The 12,441-nt window shown below is 41.8% G+C and overlaps 1 protein-coding gene across 1 annotated transcript; it reads left to right on the top strand.

The window, feature by feature from the left end:
* Positions 1 to 2,645: 2,645 nt before the first annotated feature.
* Positions 2,646 to 6,249, top strand: LOC112225161 (uridine 5'-monophosphate synthase). The gene is made up of 6 exons (XM_024388840.2): positions 2,646 to 2,883; positions 3,185 to 3,338; positions 3,524 to 4,210; positions 4,493 to 4,668; positions 4,920 to 5,034; positions 5,392 to 6,249. Exons 1-6 carry the CDS (start codon positions 2,734 to 2,736, stop codon positions 5,583 to 5,585), a joined length of 1,476 nt encoding a protein of 491 aa, XP_024244608.1. The 5' UTR covers positions 2,646 to 2,733; the 3' UTR covers positions 5,586 to 6,249.
* Positions 6,250 to 12,441: the final 6,192 nt, after the last annotated feature.

Below are 12,441 nucleotides of genomic sequence, written 5' to 3'. Positions count from 1 at the left end.
GAATCTCTAGCACTATCCAATCTTCTGCTCTTCTACGGTATTCTATTGTTTTAACCTTGACGAGTGTTTCTTTCTTACAAATAGAGAGGCCCAACCCTCCTTTTGATACAATACGCAAGGGTGAGTTATAAGATTTAAAATCGGCAGTAATGAATCTACGGGCACTATGGAAAACAGCATCTAGAGGTTTAAGTGTGGAAGCTGCATCTAAAACAGACATAAAAGTGGCATGGACAACTTTCTATTATCAACAGACTACACATGCTCTATTTCTGTAGAATAATCCAATTTTGATCTCCAATTGACCATCTAGCCAGACACCGAGATATTTATAAAGAGGGAGGGAACAAAACAATTTGTGTTCAGGCTAGTAACTTCAAGGTTACTTAAGACTGGAAAACCTAGAAAATAGCATGCATTTTGTTTTGTTTGCATTAGGTACCAACTTAAGATCCAAGAGTGACTAAGTGCTTGGAAATCCCGAATGCTAATGTGAAAAGGCTATGTTTACAGATGGTGCAACAGAATACCATACTGTATCATCGGCATAAAAATTTCACATTTTTCACAGTATTTCTAATGTTATTTATATACAGCGTGAATAATAATGGCTCCAGAATCAAACCCTGGGGTACCCCTTTATGCACTTCAAGGAATTGAGATTTAACCTGGCCACAATAGTCCACAAACAAGGCAGTACAATTGATTTTCCAATGTAAAGCATTGACAATATTATTTAAAAACGAATGTTGTTGCAGTAATGGTACTGTGCCCTGATCTAAACCCCAATGTGATGTACACTACCTGTCAAACGTTTTAGAACACCTACTCATTCAAGGGTTTTTCTTTATTTTTTACTATTTTCTACATTGTAGAATAATAGTGAAGACATCAAAACTCTGAAATAACACATATGGAATCATTTAGTAACCAAAAAAAAGTGTTAAACAAATCAAAATGTATTTTATGTTTGAGATTCTTCAAATAGCCACCCTTTTCCTTGATGACAGCTTTGGAAACGCTTGGCATTCTCTCAACCAGCTTCATGAGCTAGTCACCTGGAATGCATTTCAATTAACAGGTGTGCCTTGTTAAGTTAACTTGTGGAATTTCTTTCCTTCTTAATGAGTTTGAGCCAGTCAGTTGTGTTGTGACATGGTAGGGGTGGTATAAAGAAGATAGCCCTTTTTGGTAAAAGACCAAGGCCATATTATGGCAAGATCAGCTCAAATAAGCAGAGAGAAATGACAGTCCATCATCATTACTTTAAGACATGAAGGTCAGTCAATCTGGAAAATTTCAAGAACTTTGAAAGTTTCTTCAAGTGCAGTTGCAAAAACCATCAAGTGCTATGATGAAACTGGCTCTCATGAGGACCGCCACAGGATTGGAAAACCCATCTGTGGCATTGTGTTGTGTGACAAAACTGCACATTTTAGACCTTCTATTGTCCCCAGCACAATGTGCACCTGTGTAATGATCATGCTGTTTAATCAGCTTCTTGATATGCCAAACCTGTCGGGTGGATGGATTATCTTGGCAAAGGAGAAATGCTCACTAACAGGGATGTAAACAACTATGTGTATAAAATTTGAGAGAAATGAGCTTTTTGTTAACATGGAAAAATTCTGGGATCCTTTATTTCAGCTCATGAAACATGGAAACATGAAACACTACATGTTGATTTAGACTCAACATGAGTTTACTGACCGCGTAGCCTCATAGTAGATGTGGTTACCAAGCCTTGCAGGTCTGGCCTTGGTGTACCTCATCCTAGGCTTGAATTGCTGTTTTGTATTCTAGGGCCTCTAGTGAGTAGTCTGGACCCTGGTTTTATGGATACACAATGTATCGTTTTTCCTGTACAGTGCAGTATTTGTAGGTAGTGTCCAGTGGCTCCATTTTAAGTCGTTTCAGGCCAAGATCCATTTTTTGGCATAGGTGCACACTGGCATTGGGCTGATTAAATGTGTAAAATGTGCAATTGGCTCATCATCATTAGGTTAATCCAGGTCTTTAACAGGTATGCCTGACCATCATTGTTTACATTGTGTCTTGGAAGTAAGTAATCACCTATAGGCCTACAGTGTATTGCATTGCAGTGAACAGGGAGTGGGTGGATATTTGGGTTTTTAGACCACAGTCCCCCATGAAATAACACCATATCTAGATTCTACAGACCCTACTGAGAAAATTCCAACCCTTCTACTTCCGCACCTAGAATAGTTTTCTCTCTATAAGCCAATATGTAATTTATAGGCACATCGTGTATTGTATTGGGACCAATGGAGTGGGTTGGAGTAGAAAGTGTTACTGGGCATGTAGACCTCTGTCCCCCATGAAATAAAAACAATATATAGATTCTATAGACCCTAGTGAGTAGTCCCAACCCCACTTTTACTTCAGCACCTAGAATAGTTTTCTTTCTATAAGCCAGTATGTATTTCATATACAGTGTTTTGCATTGGGGGTATTTATTTGGCAGAAATGTAATGGACATGTCACTTAAATATGAACAAATAAAAATTGTTCGTGTTTAGACAGAAAAAAAGCATATATCATGACTAAATAAATACATGTTAATGACACGTTTATAATATTAAATTGTGGACCTTTATTTTGAAAATTCCGTGACCCGGAAACACTTTTTTAAGCGTCTGGCGAGATGCCGCTTGACGAGTGAGAACGCTATCTAGCCTACTGATATTTGCAAGCGGAGTTAAAACATTGAAAATGGAAAACGTCTGTCTTGAAAGTTTAATCTTAAAGTTGCATGATGTTCAGGCAGTGAAATTCGGAACGTTCACGCTGAAGAGTGGAATAACCTCGCCGATTTATTTTGATCTCAGAGTTATTGTTTCTTACCCAACTCTCATGAACCAGGTTGGTAAACACGTGTTTTCCATGAGTATTGGAAACAGCAATGTCGGCGTTCCCAAACTCGGTCATGGGGACCCTAATGGGGTGTACGTTTTGTTTTTTGCTCTAGCACTATACAGCAGATTCAAATGACCAAAGCTTGATTACTAGGGCCAAAAACAAAACGTGTACTCCTTGGGGTCCCGAGGACCGAGTTTGGAAAACGCTGACCTACGTCTGTTCGGAGGTAATCAAATCAAAATGTATGTTACGAGCTCATTAGTTGGAGTTGACTAAGTGTTTTGATGGGTTTGTTTGCCTTTAGGTGTCAAGTCTTCTTTATCAACGCGCCAAAGATGAGGGCTTAAAATACAGCTCTGTGTGTGGAGTCCCATACACTGCTCTGCCCTTGGCTACAATCATCTGCTCCAATCACGAGCTGCCAATGCTCATCCGAAGAAAAGAAGCCAAAGACTATGGTGCGATTTCATGATGGTCAAATTTGATTGTTCTCTTTGAGTGTTTTTTATTTTAAGCATCCCATCAGTTCAGTCTACAGTTGGAGCTAGCAAGTGTTAGAGCATTTCATCAGTCTAAATAGATTCCAGATCTCTCTTATCAGACATCCATCAAGGCCACAATATGTTCCATCTCTTTATCCTAGGAACTAAGAAGATTATAGAGGGGACTATTCACCCTGGAGACACGTGTCTGATCATCGAGGATGTAGTGACCAGCGGCAGCAGCGTCATGGAGACGGCTCTGGTGCTCCAGGCGGAGGGTATAAGGGTGACGGATGCCATCGTGTTGATGGACAGGGAGCAGGGCGGCGGGGCCATGCTGGCCAAGAGGGGCATCACGCTCCACTCCGTCATCTCCATCTCCAAACTCCTCAACACCCTGTTTCAGGCAGAGCGCATCGACTCGCTCACGGCCCAGAGCGTGTGCAGGTTCATCCAGGAGAACAACACCTACAAGCCCTCTGGTGAGGAGGAGAAGAACGGCTCGCCTGCAGCCAAAAAGCCCTGCAAGCCGGCGGAGCTGAGCTATGGAGACAGGGCCCAGCTCCAGAATACACACCCTCTGGCCGCCCAGCTCCTCAGACTGATGGAAGAAAAGAAGACCAACCTATGTGTGTCGGCGGACATGACGGGCTGTGAGGAGCTGCTGCAGCTAGCCGACTCTCTGGGGCCTCAGATGTGTGTGTTGAAGACCCACGTGGACATCCTTCAGGACTTCAGCCCAGCCTTCACCCAGTCACTCAAGGACCTGGGCCTCAAACACAACTTCCTCATCTTTGAGGACCGCAAGTTTGCCGACATCGGGAACACGGTCAAGCACCAGTATGAAGGTGATTAGTGGGCGCACTCGTTTTGCATTGCTGTGTGCCCCTCGGTGGGTGGTGATTTCACTTTAAATGTGCAAACTCTTCCCACCCAGGGCCCCAGGCTATGCAAAACTAACGCGCCCCGTGTTAAAATAGACACATTGTCCAACTCCAGCAAATATGGGGCATTGTTGTACAGCAGTTGTCCCCTTAACCTTTTGAAACATGCTTTTCAATCCTAATTAATATATGGTTGCTATTATTTCTAAGTCTTCTGACTGTTGTGTGTTGTCGTCTATTTCTCAGGTGGGCTCTACCAGATCTCCTCGTGGTCTCACATCGTTAATGCCCATGCGGTACCAGGCCCTGGGGTGGTGAAGGGGCTCAGTGCGGTGGGCCGCCCGCTGGACCGCGGCTGTGTCCTCATAGGTCAGATGAGCTCCCAGGGTTCCCTAGCAACAGGGGACTACACGCAGGCTGTGGTGAGCAAAGCGCTCCAGCAAGAATTTCCTTAGAATGTTCTGTCCCTCTCTAACCTCCCACAGCTCTCTGCAATGTGTTACAAATCAGGACACAGTGTCATTTTGCAGGGTCACCGTGAAAGCCGGTTTTACATTCTAGTATGTTTTAATAGGGGTGTTTGCATCGGACAGTTAACTGTAGTAATAGTTGGATTCCTTAATGTAATCCTTAATCTCTGTCATGTGATTTTTTTGTCTCTGTCATTCCATAGGTGAAAATGGCAGAGGAGCATTCTGAATTTGTTTTTGGGTTCATCTCTGGCGCCAAGATCAGCAACAAGCCTGAGTTTGTACACATGACTCCAGGGGTGCAGATGCAGTCAGGAGGTACCACACTCTATACCTGTTAACCACTGCATCCATCCTGTCCAGTGTTCTGTCATTTTCAGAATGTCCTGTTGTATGCTCTCCTTGCCACTAGATGGCGCTGGTGTCCAATAAATGAAGACTGGGTCACTTATCTTGGTTGTCTGTATTGGCTCCCTATTACCAATCAGTGCACTACTTTTGACTAGAGCCCTATGGGCAAAAGTAATGCACTATGTTGAGAATAGAGTGCCATTTTGAATGCAGCCCTTGTTTTCATAGTTTTTTTTTTTTTTCCTCTTCAGCAACAAACTAGGGTGGTGTTTTCTTTAGCACCACACTGTTCATTGATCATAATCTTCATCCTTTCTGTTTCAGGAGATGGTCTGGGCCAGCAGTACTCCAGTCCTGATGATGTGATTTGTAAAAGAGGCTCTGACATCATCATCGTGGGCCGTGGTATCCTGGGGGCCTCTGATAGGGTGAAGGCTGCTGCAGAGTACAGAGAGGCAGGCTGGAACGCATACACCAAGAGACTCAACACATCTATACAAGGAGACGCTAAAGACTAGGGCTACATCCTAAGTGGCACCGTATTCCATATATATTGCACTACTTTTGACCAGAGCCCTATGGGCCTTGGTCAAAAGTAGTGCACTATGTAGCGCATAGGGTGCCATTTGGATGCTGACAAGACTAGAGCAGACACCACATGGCTAATGTGAAACATGATTATTCCCTCCAACCAGCTGCTGAGACCTTTCTCTTAGCCACAACTAGTTACAAAACTTGCTAAATCAACTGAACTGCGACAATGCTAATTTTAACCTTTGGCGACAGGGATATGTTTCAGTTTTTTTCCCATAGTGTTATTTTTATATAATCTAATTTGCCATTTTTTAAATGATTTGTGTTGACCAGTTATATGGAATTGTGAAATGAATTAAATAAATAAATTTGCCGTAATTATCAGTGTTCTTTGAAGTCTAAACATTTTATCATGGGTGTTTTCTACAGATGAACAGATACAAGACTGTCAAAAGATTCATTTTACAAAATAAACCTTGGCATTGTGTATTAATTCATTGACATTGCAACAATCAATTGACTTGTGTTGACAACAATGTATTGGTGAACCAGTGAAGTCTTTATCCCTCTGATGATTATTTGTGATGTGCCATCCAGGTGTAGGGTTTGCTGTATACCCTAGCCACTAATAAACCGTGGATATGCTGAGCTTGTTTAATTTTATATGGTATCTCAATCAATCAAACGTATTTATGAAGCCCTTTTTAAACCAGCCGATGTCACAAAGTGCTGTACAGAAACCCAGCCTAAAACCCCCAAACAGCAAGCAATGCAGGTGTGGAAGCATCTGCATCTACTTTTTACTTTGTGAAATCAAGCATAGTCTGCCAGTCTTTTCGCAAGGCAAGCTCTGATGACGAGGTAAGGAACTAATTTGCAAGCCACATGATATGAAAATATGTGTAAATGACATGATGGGGAACAGAGCAGGGGGGCAGGCAGGTGGGTTTTCTCCTACCTTCAACACAGGTGAATGAAGACACCTTTGAATGTCCCATTCTCCACCGGTTCAGCTTGAGCACAAAGGTCAGCAAACCCTGCCATCTCATCGATTGGACCGAGCGCAAAGCACGGTTGGTTTGCATAGAGAGGGAGGGTTGGCATAATAAAGAGCTAAACTCGTCTACGTCTGCTCTCCCTCCCCTCGGCTGTTATGTCAATATTGGACCTGAGCAACGCACCGTGCGACAGGTGTCCACTGGAGAATCCTCTCTCTTTTTAAAACCAACCTGAAAAAAAGAGGGAGAGAGAAGATAAATGGAAGGATGGCCTACCATGCCAGGAGTATATATAGGCTACCTACAACGTGCCCGACGCATTCAGTGTTGCCTATAAGATGTACATAATGCGCAGGTATTACTGCTAGTGCGTTTTTAAAATGTCTTCTCACTTTTGTTTCTCCCGACAATAGATAGACAATGGTAAGTTTATGTCGGGAAAAAAATGTGTATTTTGGATTAAATTGTGAATGACAATTTTACAGACAGGTAGGCTACATTTTTTTGTATTGGCATCAATGTTAACCTTTGCACCTTTCCAGGTGTGTGGACGCAGCGAGAAATGGCGAGTATAACGTCGTCTGCAACTGCTTTTCCAAGACGGGATCATCATATTTCCTTTGATTTTCTGTATTTGCCTCACGTTGAGCCACACGCACAATACCTGAAGATGAAGTTTTGTTCGTTCGGCTCGCGTTAAGCAGGTACAGATTTTCTACAAAACAGAAGAGCCAAGTTCATACTGCGACATGAAGTCGTTCTCATTGATGCTGCTGTATTTTCCTGTCACAAATACAGACTTCGAACCCCGATTTTTTTTGCCAACTGGACAAGTTTTTAAAAAAAATAGTATTCTCTTGATTTATATGGATAAAGTTATGTTACCATTTTTTTGTTTTTGTTTTTAGACTCTTGCTCACCACTAAATGCTATAGTTCTCTCCATGGATTTTTACTATGACTAGTTATTAGACTTATATTGCCTAGTTATTTCCTTTTATTAAATACCATTAGGTTTTTTCTTTATGGACATGCTGTAATGATGATATCCAACCAGTTAGCGCCAATAGTGTCATCATTATGTCAGAGTGCACCGGGAATCAGGGAGCTGGTCATTTCTTAATTGTAGTTATCTTAATCATTAACCAGCCAAGTAACAGCCATCTGATATGGACCATCTGCTGGCGGGATCCTCAGCTGGCTGGGATCTGTACCTCTGAAGAGGCAAGGCTACTCTGTTAAATGAGCTATGAAATTCATAGGTGTCTGGACATTTATTCCAGTAAATGCAGAATGTAGCCTATAACAAACAGCTCATCATAAAAACACCACGTCATTCTCCATTGCTCATGCACTGTAAAACATTTTGCATTTCAGTTAAGCACAGAGACATCATACACCATAGGCATATCACTGCTTTGCATATGTTTCAGAAACATCTATTTTCCACCTCTGACAGTATCATTTGTAGTGCCAGTTACCCCACCACACACACACCACTTCGATGAGATGATTAACACATGTACCTCAAGTATCTGTATAGTTCCATTCTACTTTGAGCATAACTGCAGGTAGACATTTGCATATCCAGTTTTCATTGTATGAAAGAGCCAATAAACAGCCTGGTAAAGGCTTTCCCATGTAATAATTTCTGCTCTCATGTTTCCCTACAAAGTTCCAGTAAATATTTGTTAAAAGTCAGTGTAAGGAAACCTCACAGCCCGTATTCTCATGCTAGTGACAGTTTATGCTGCAGTTACACCCTAAACCTCCAACATGACACTTCCTCAACTTACTCTACAGAGCAGTTATTGGCTCTGTAAAATATGTACACACAATATTATTTTGTCATTCCCTGGTGTCTCAGGCAAGTCTTCAATCTTTCAGTCTTTCATGGAGCAATATATGTTCTTATCATTTCATATCTGTTCTGTTTTATGGATAAACATGACTGGGACAAAATTACTTAACGAAAATTATTATTTGCCCTGTCTCAGCAACCTATAAAACTGTGTGTGATTCTCTCACAGATGCAAACAAATTGTGACTATTTCAATTCATTCTGACTATACAGATATAAAATCAGCCTTCTCTTATCCTATTACATCATCTTGAGAGAATTATGTGTAAAATCAAATAAGCTCAGTTTTTTCCCCCCATGGGCTATTATTCTTTAGGTCTGTGGCTATCATAACACCCAGACAATTGTGTGTGTCTGTAGAAAAGCATGATTGCATTTGTGGTGCCTGTTCAACTGCTACCTGTTGCCTAAGTGGAGGACAAGTGTTGCCCTGTGGGCTGTGTGCTGTTTCAAATGACAGTTAAAGAGGTTGCTAATGAAATATGAAAATGCCTGGGGGTTGTTTCTCTTGTAACTGCCTGGCTTTACCTAAGCAGTGGAGCACAGAGGCTGGGAGAAGGAGGGGGAGAATCCAGGGCTCTGCAGCACCTCTCTGGGTGTGTCTGAAATGGCATCCTATTCCCTATATAGGGGACTACTTTTGTAGTCCACTATATAGGGAATAGAGTGCCATTTCGGAGGCACCCTGTCTTGGCCTCGGGTAAATCCTGCCTGTCTGTTGCGGTTCACTCTGATGCAGAGCCAGAGCCATTCACAGAGCAGATGTCACCTGCCTGAGCTGTCATGGCCTGTTCAAATTTGTCCTTAGGAGGATTTGTTTCTATAGCAGCAGAGAGGGGAAAAACACACAGGGAGCAGGTCATTTGGTGGTGGTCTGCGTCTGCTCTCTCACTGACTATTCAGGTAGCACCAACTCACGTTGAAGCAGAACACAAGACCTGTCCATTTACAACCTTATAGCAAAAAAAAGAGATATTTCTGATTCACATTGGACAATAAAGTTGTATTGTATGCCACTTATCTTCAGTTGAGTTGTGTCTCCTCAAGGCGATATTCTGAAGAAAGGTGCTGTAAGTGAATATTTGCACATGTTGGGATCAGTGTCTGATCAGGTATGTGTATGGATATGTCCTTGGTTCAAACATACACAAAACATTTCCATGACATAGACTGATCAGGTGAATCCAGGTGAAAGGCATGATGCCTTGTGGATGTCACCTGTTAAATCCACTTCATTCAGTGTAGAAGGGGAGGAGACAGGTTAAAGAAGGCTTTTTAAAGCATTGAGACAATTGAGATATGGATTGTGCATGTGTGGCACTCAGAGGGTGAATGGGCAAGTCAAAAGATGTAAGTGGCTTTGAACGGGGTAGAGTAGTCGGTGCCAGGTGCAATTGTTTGAGTCAAGAACTGCAACGCTGCTGTTTCCCCCCGCTCAACAGTTTCCGATGTGTATCAAGAATTGTCCACCACCCAAAGGACATCCAGCCACCTTGACACAACTGTGGGAAGCATTGGAGTCGACATGGGCCAGCATCCCTGTGGAATGCTTTTGACACCTTGTAGACTCCATGCTCCGGCTAATTGAGGCTGTTCTGAGGGCAAAAGGGGTACAACTCAATGTATATTCTATAGCATTATCCATCATATTTTCTTGTTGAGTGGCTCACTTGAAAAAGAGACCTGGGTCTCAATGTTGACTCTGTGTATAAATACAAATCGAATAAATACAAAATCAATTTGAAGGGTAACCTGAAACTATGAATTTGTGGGCAATAGCAGCATCACTTCCTGACAATACATCAATGCTTACGCAACCTCCCTGACTAAGTCAGATAGGCACAGGCTGGAGGGCTTAGTTACCATGGAGAAACTGGATCCTGAGAAACAGTCTGCCTCACTTACACCACACAGTTATCACACGTACACATGTTGCCCTATAGAGGGGCATTGATTTAAAAATTTAATGAAGGGGGATAATTGTGATAGCTAAAGTTGTCTCTAGCCTGGTTCATCTCACATCACTCTATGGTTTATTAGCCGAAACGTGTAAGATACAATGAATGGATACGAGAAAATGCTGTGAGGGAGAAAAAAAACAGATGTTCAAACAATGTTGTTTGCTCTGGTTGCTGCCTGGTTGACTGGTTCTTCCAACCTGCACCTCCGCCAATTGTTTGCAGGTTGGCTACTCAGGATGGCAAACATAGTGCCAGCATTGCTAAATGAAGTGGTCAACCTGTCAAAGTGCAGTGGACCATAGATTGACATTTCTATGCGTTCTCTCTTTTTATCCAACACAAATAATATATTAAATAGTATCTATAATATCTGAAATAAAATATAAAGGTATTTGTAGCCAGAGTCAAATTAATATAGACTTGCCAACACTTTTCCAATGCACAATAAGTAAATATTCATTGTTATTGTGAAAAGCATCTGATATGATCATATTTCACAGGTTCCATTTCATTTATAAACATAGAAATGGTACAACCGATCATTTAAACGTTTCATGAGCAACATCCCCTCTATCAGAGACCCGTGAGACCAGAGCAGAAGAATAGACTAGCCTACTACTTTCCTACTACTGCTGTAAAGGAGATAAAGATTCAAAGTAGAGTTCTGAGTTCTGAGCCTTTACTGTAGGCCCTATGTGTCAGATGCAAATAGGGAGAGCTGAATTTCCAAGTGAAATTAGGCTTCAGCTGATGAGCTGACAAATCTAATCTATCCAATGGGGGATCAAAGGCCAGCAGATGGGTGACTACTGCTCTGTCACCATGTCCACCTGCCCCAGGGCAAACAAGGCCACACAGGTAAGACAGAACAATGAACCCACCCCACTCAAAGGGGCTGCTGTACACACAAGAAATGAAGCATATAGGCACACACACGTGGCCACACACGGAGACAACAGAAAAGGGTATAACTACCATAAAAACACATTTACAGAGGACCCATCCAAGTCTGAAGTCTGATTACTTTCAATTTCCATCAGCAAATATATTTAAGTCTACCACAGGTTTGGGGTCAATTCCATTTCAATCCAGTCAATTCAGGAAGTAAACTGAAATTCAAAATGTCCAAGTCTCATTCCCAATCGGCACCCTATCCCTTAGTGCGCTACTTTTTAAAAGTAGTGCACTTTACAGGGAATAGGGTGGCATTTGGGACGCCACCCAAGAGTTAGGCCAACAACCTTCTAAAGCACTCACCTAGTGAATTTGTTCATAAAAATACAATAATATTATGCATACTGTATTCACAGACTTCTCTTCCTATTATAACATCACCTGACCTGACCATATGTCTCTATGATATGTTGCCTCACTTCAAATGTGTCATCGTCATATTTACAGCCTATTATCACCAGTCGCTGTAATGAACTGTTGTGCCACGAGATGTCACTGCAGGCAGGTATTATTGCAAGTTGACTGACATGACTAGGTTCCATTTGTATTATTATACTAAGAATCCAGATCATGAAGTAACACTGCAATATCCAAGCGCCTCCTTAAATAAAATATGATACACATTTATAAGTCAACCATCCATATTGATGAGAAGATCCACAGATCCACATTCCACTTTGCATTCATAAGCTCCACAAAGGCACAGAAACTATTTGGACCCATTGACAACTCAGCAACTGAAAAACACTGACGTCATAGAACAATCTGCATTGTAAATGGATGAGAACTGAGTGCTACCAGGAACATGTCAGAATCCTTTCTCACGTTCCTTTCAATTAATATGACGAGAATAGATTTAGCGTGAACAACAATAGGTATCAAAAGGGTTATACATTTAAAATGCTCTCTTTCAACCATATGAAGTATAAACATGATCCAACATGAAAGAATATGAATTATTCCTGAAAAGAAAATCTGTCTGTTTCTCATTTTGTTTCCAATGAGAGATGACAGTGGTGCCATGTTGGGTGCTGTGCGGTGGCATGGGTAGAGGCAACCACACATTG

Source organism: Oncorhynchus tshawytscha, linkage group LG26, assembly GCF_018296145.1.
Source record: "Oncorhynchus tshawytscha isolate Ot180627B linkage group LG26, Otsh_v2.0, whole genome shotgun sequence".
Taxonomy (NCBI): Eukaryota; Metazoa; Chordata; class Actinopteri; order Salmoniformes; family Salmonidae; genus Oncorhynchus; species Oncorhynchus tshawytscha.
This window is presented reverse-complemented; position numbering and strand designations above follow the sequence as displayed.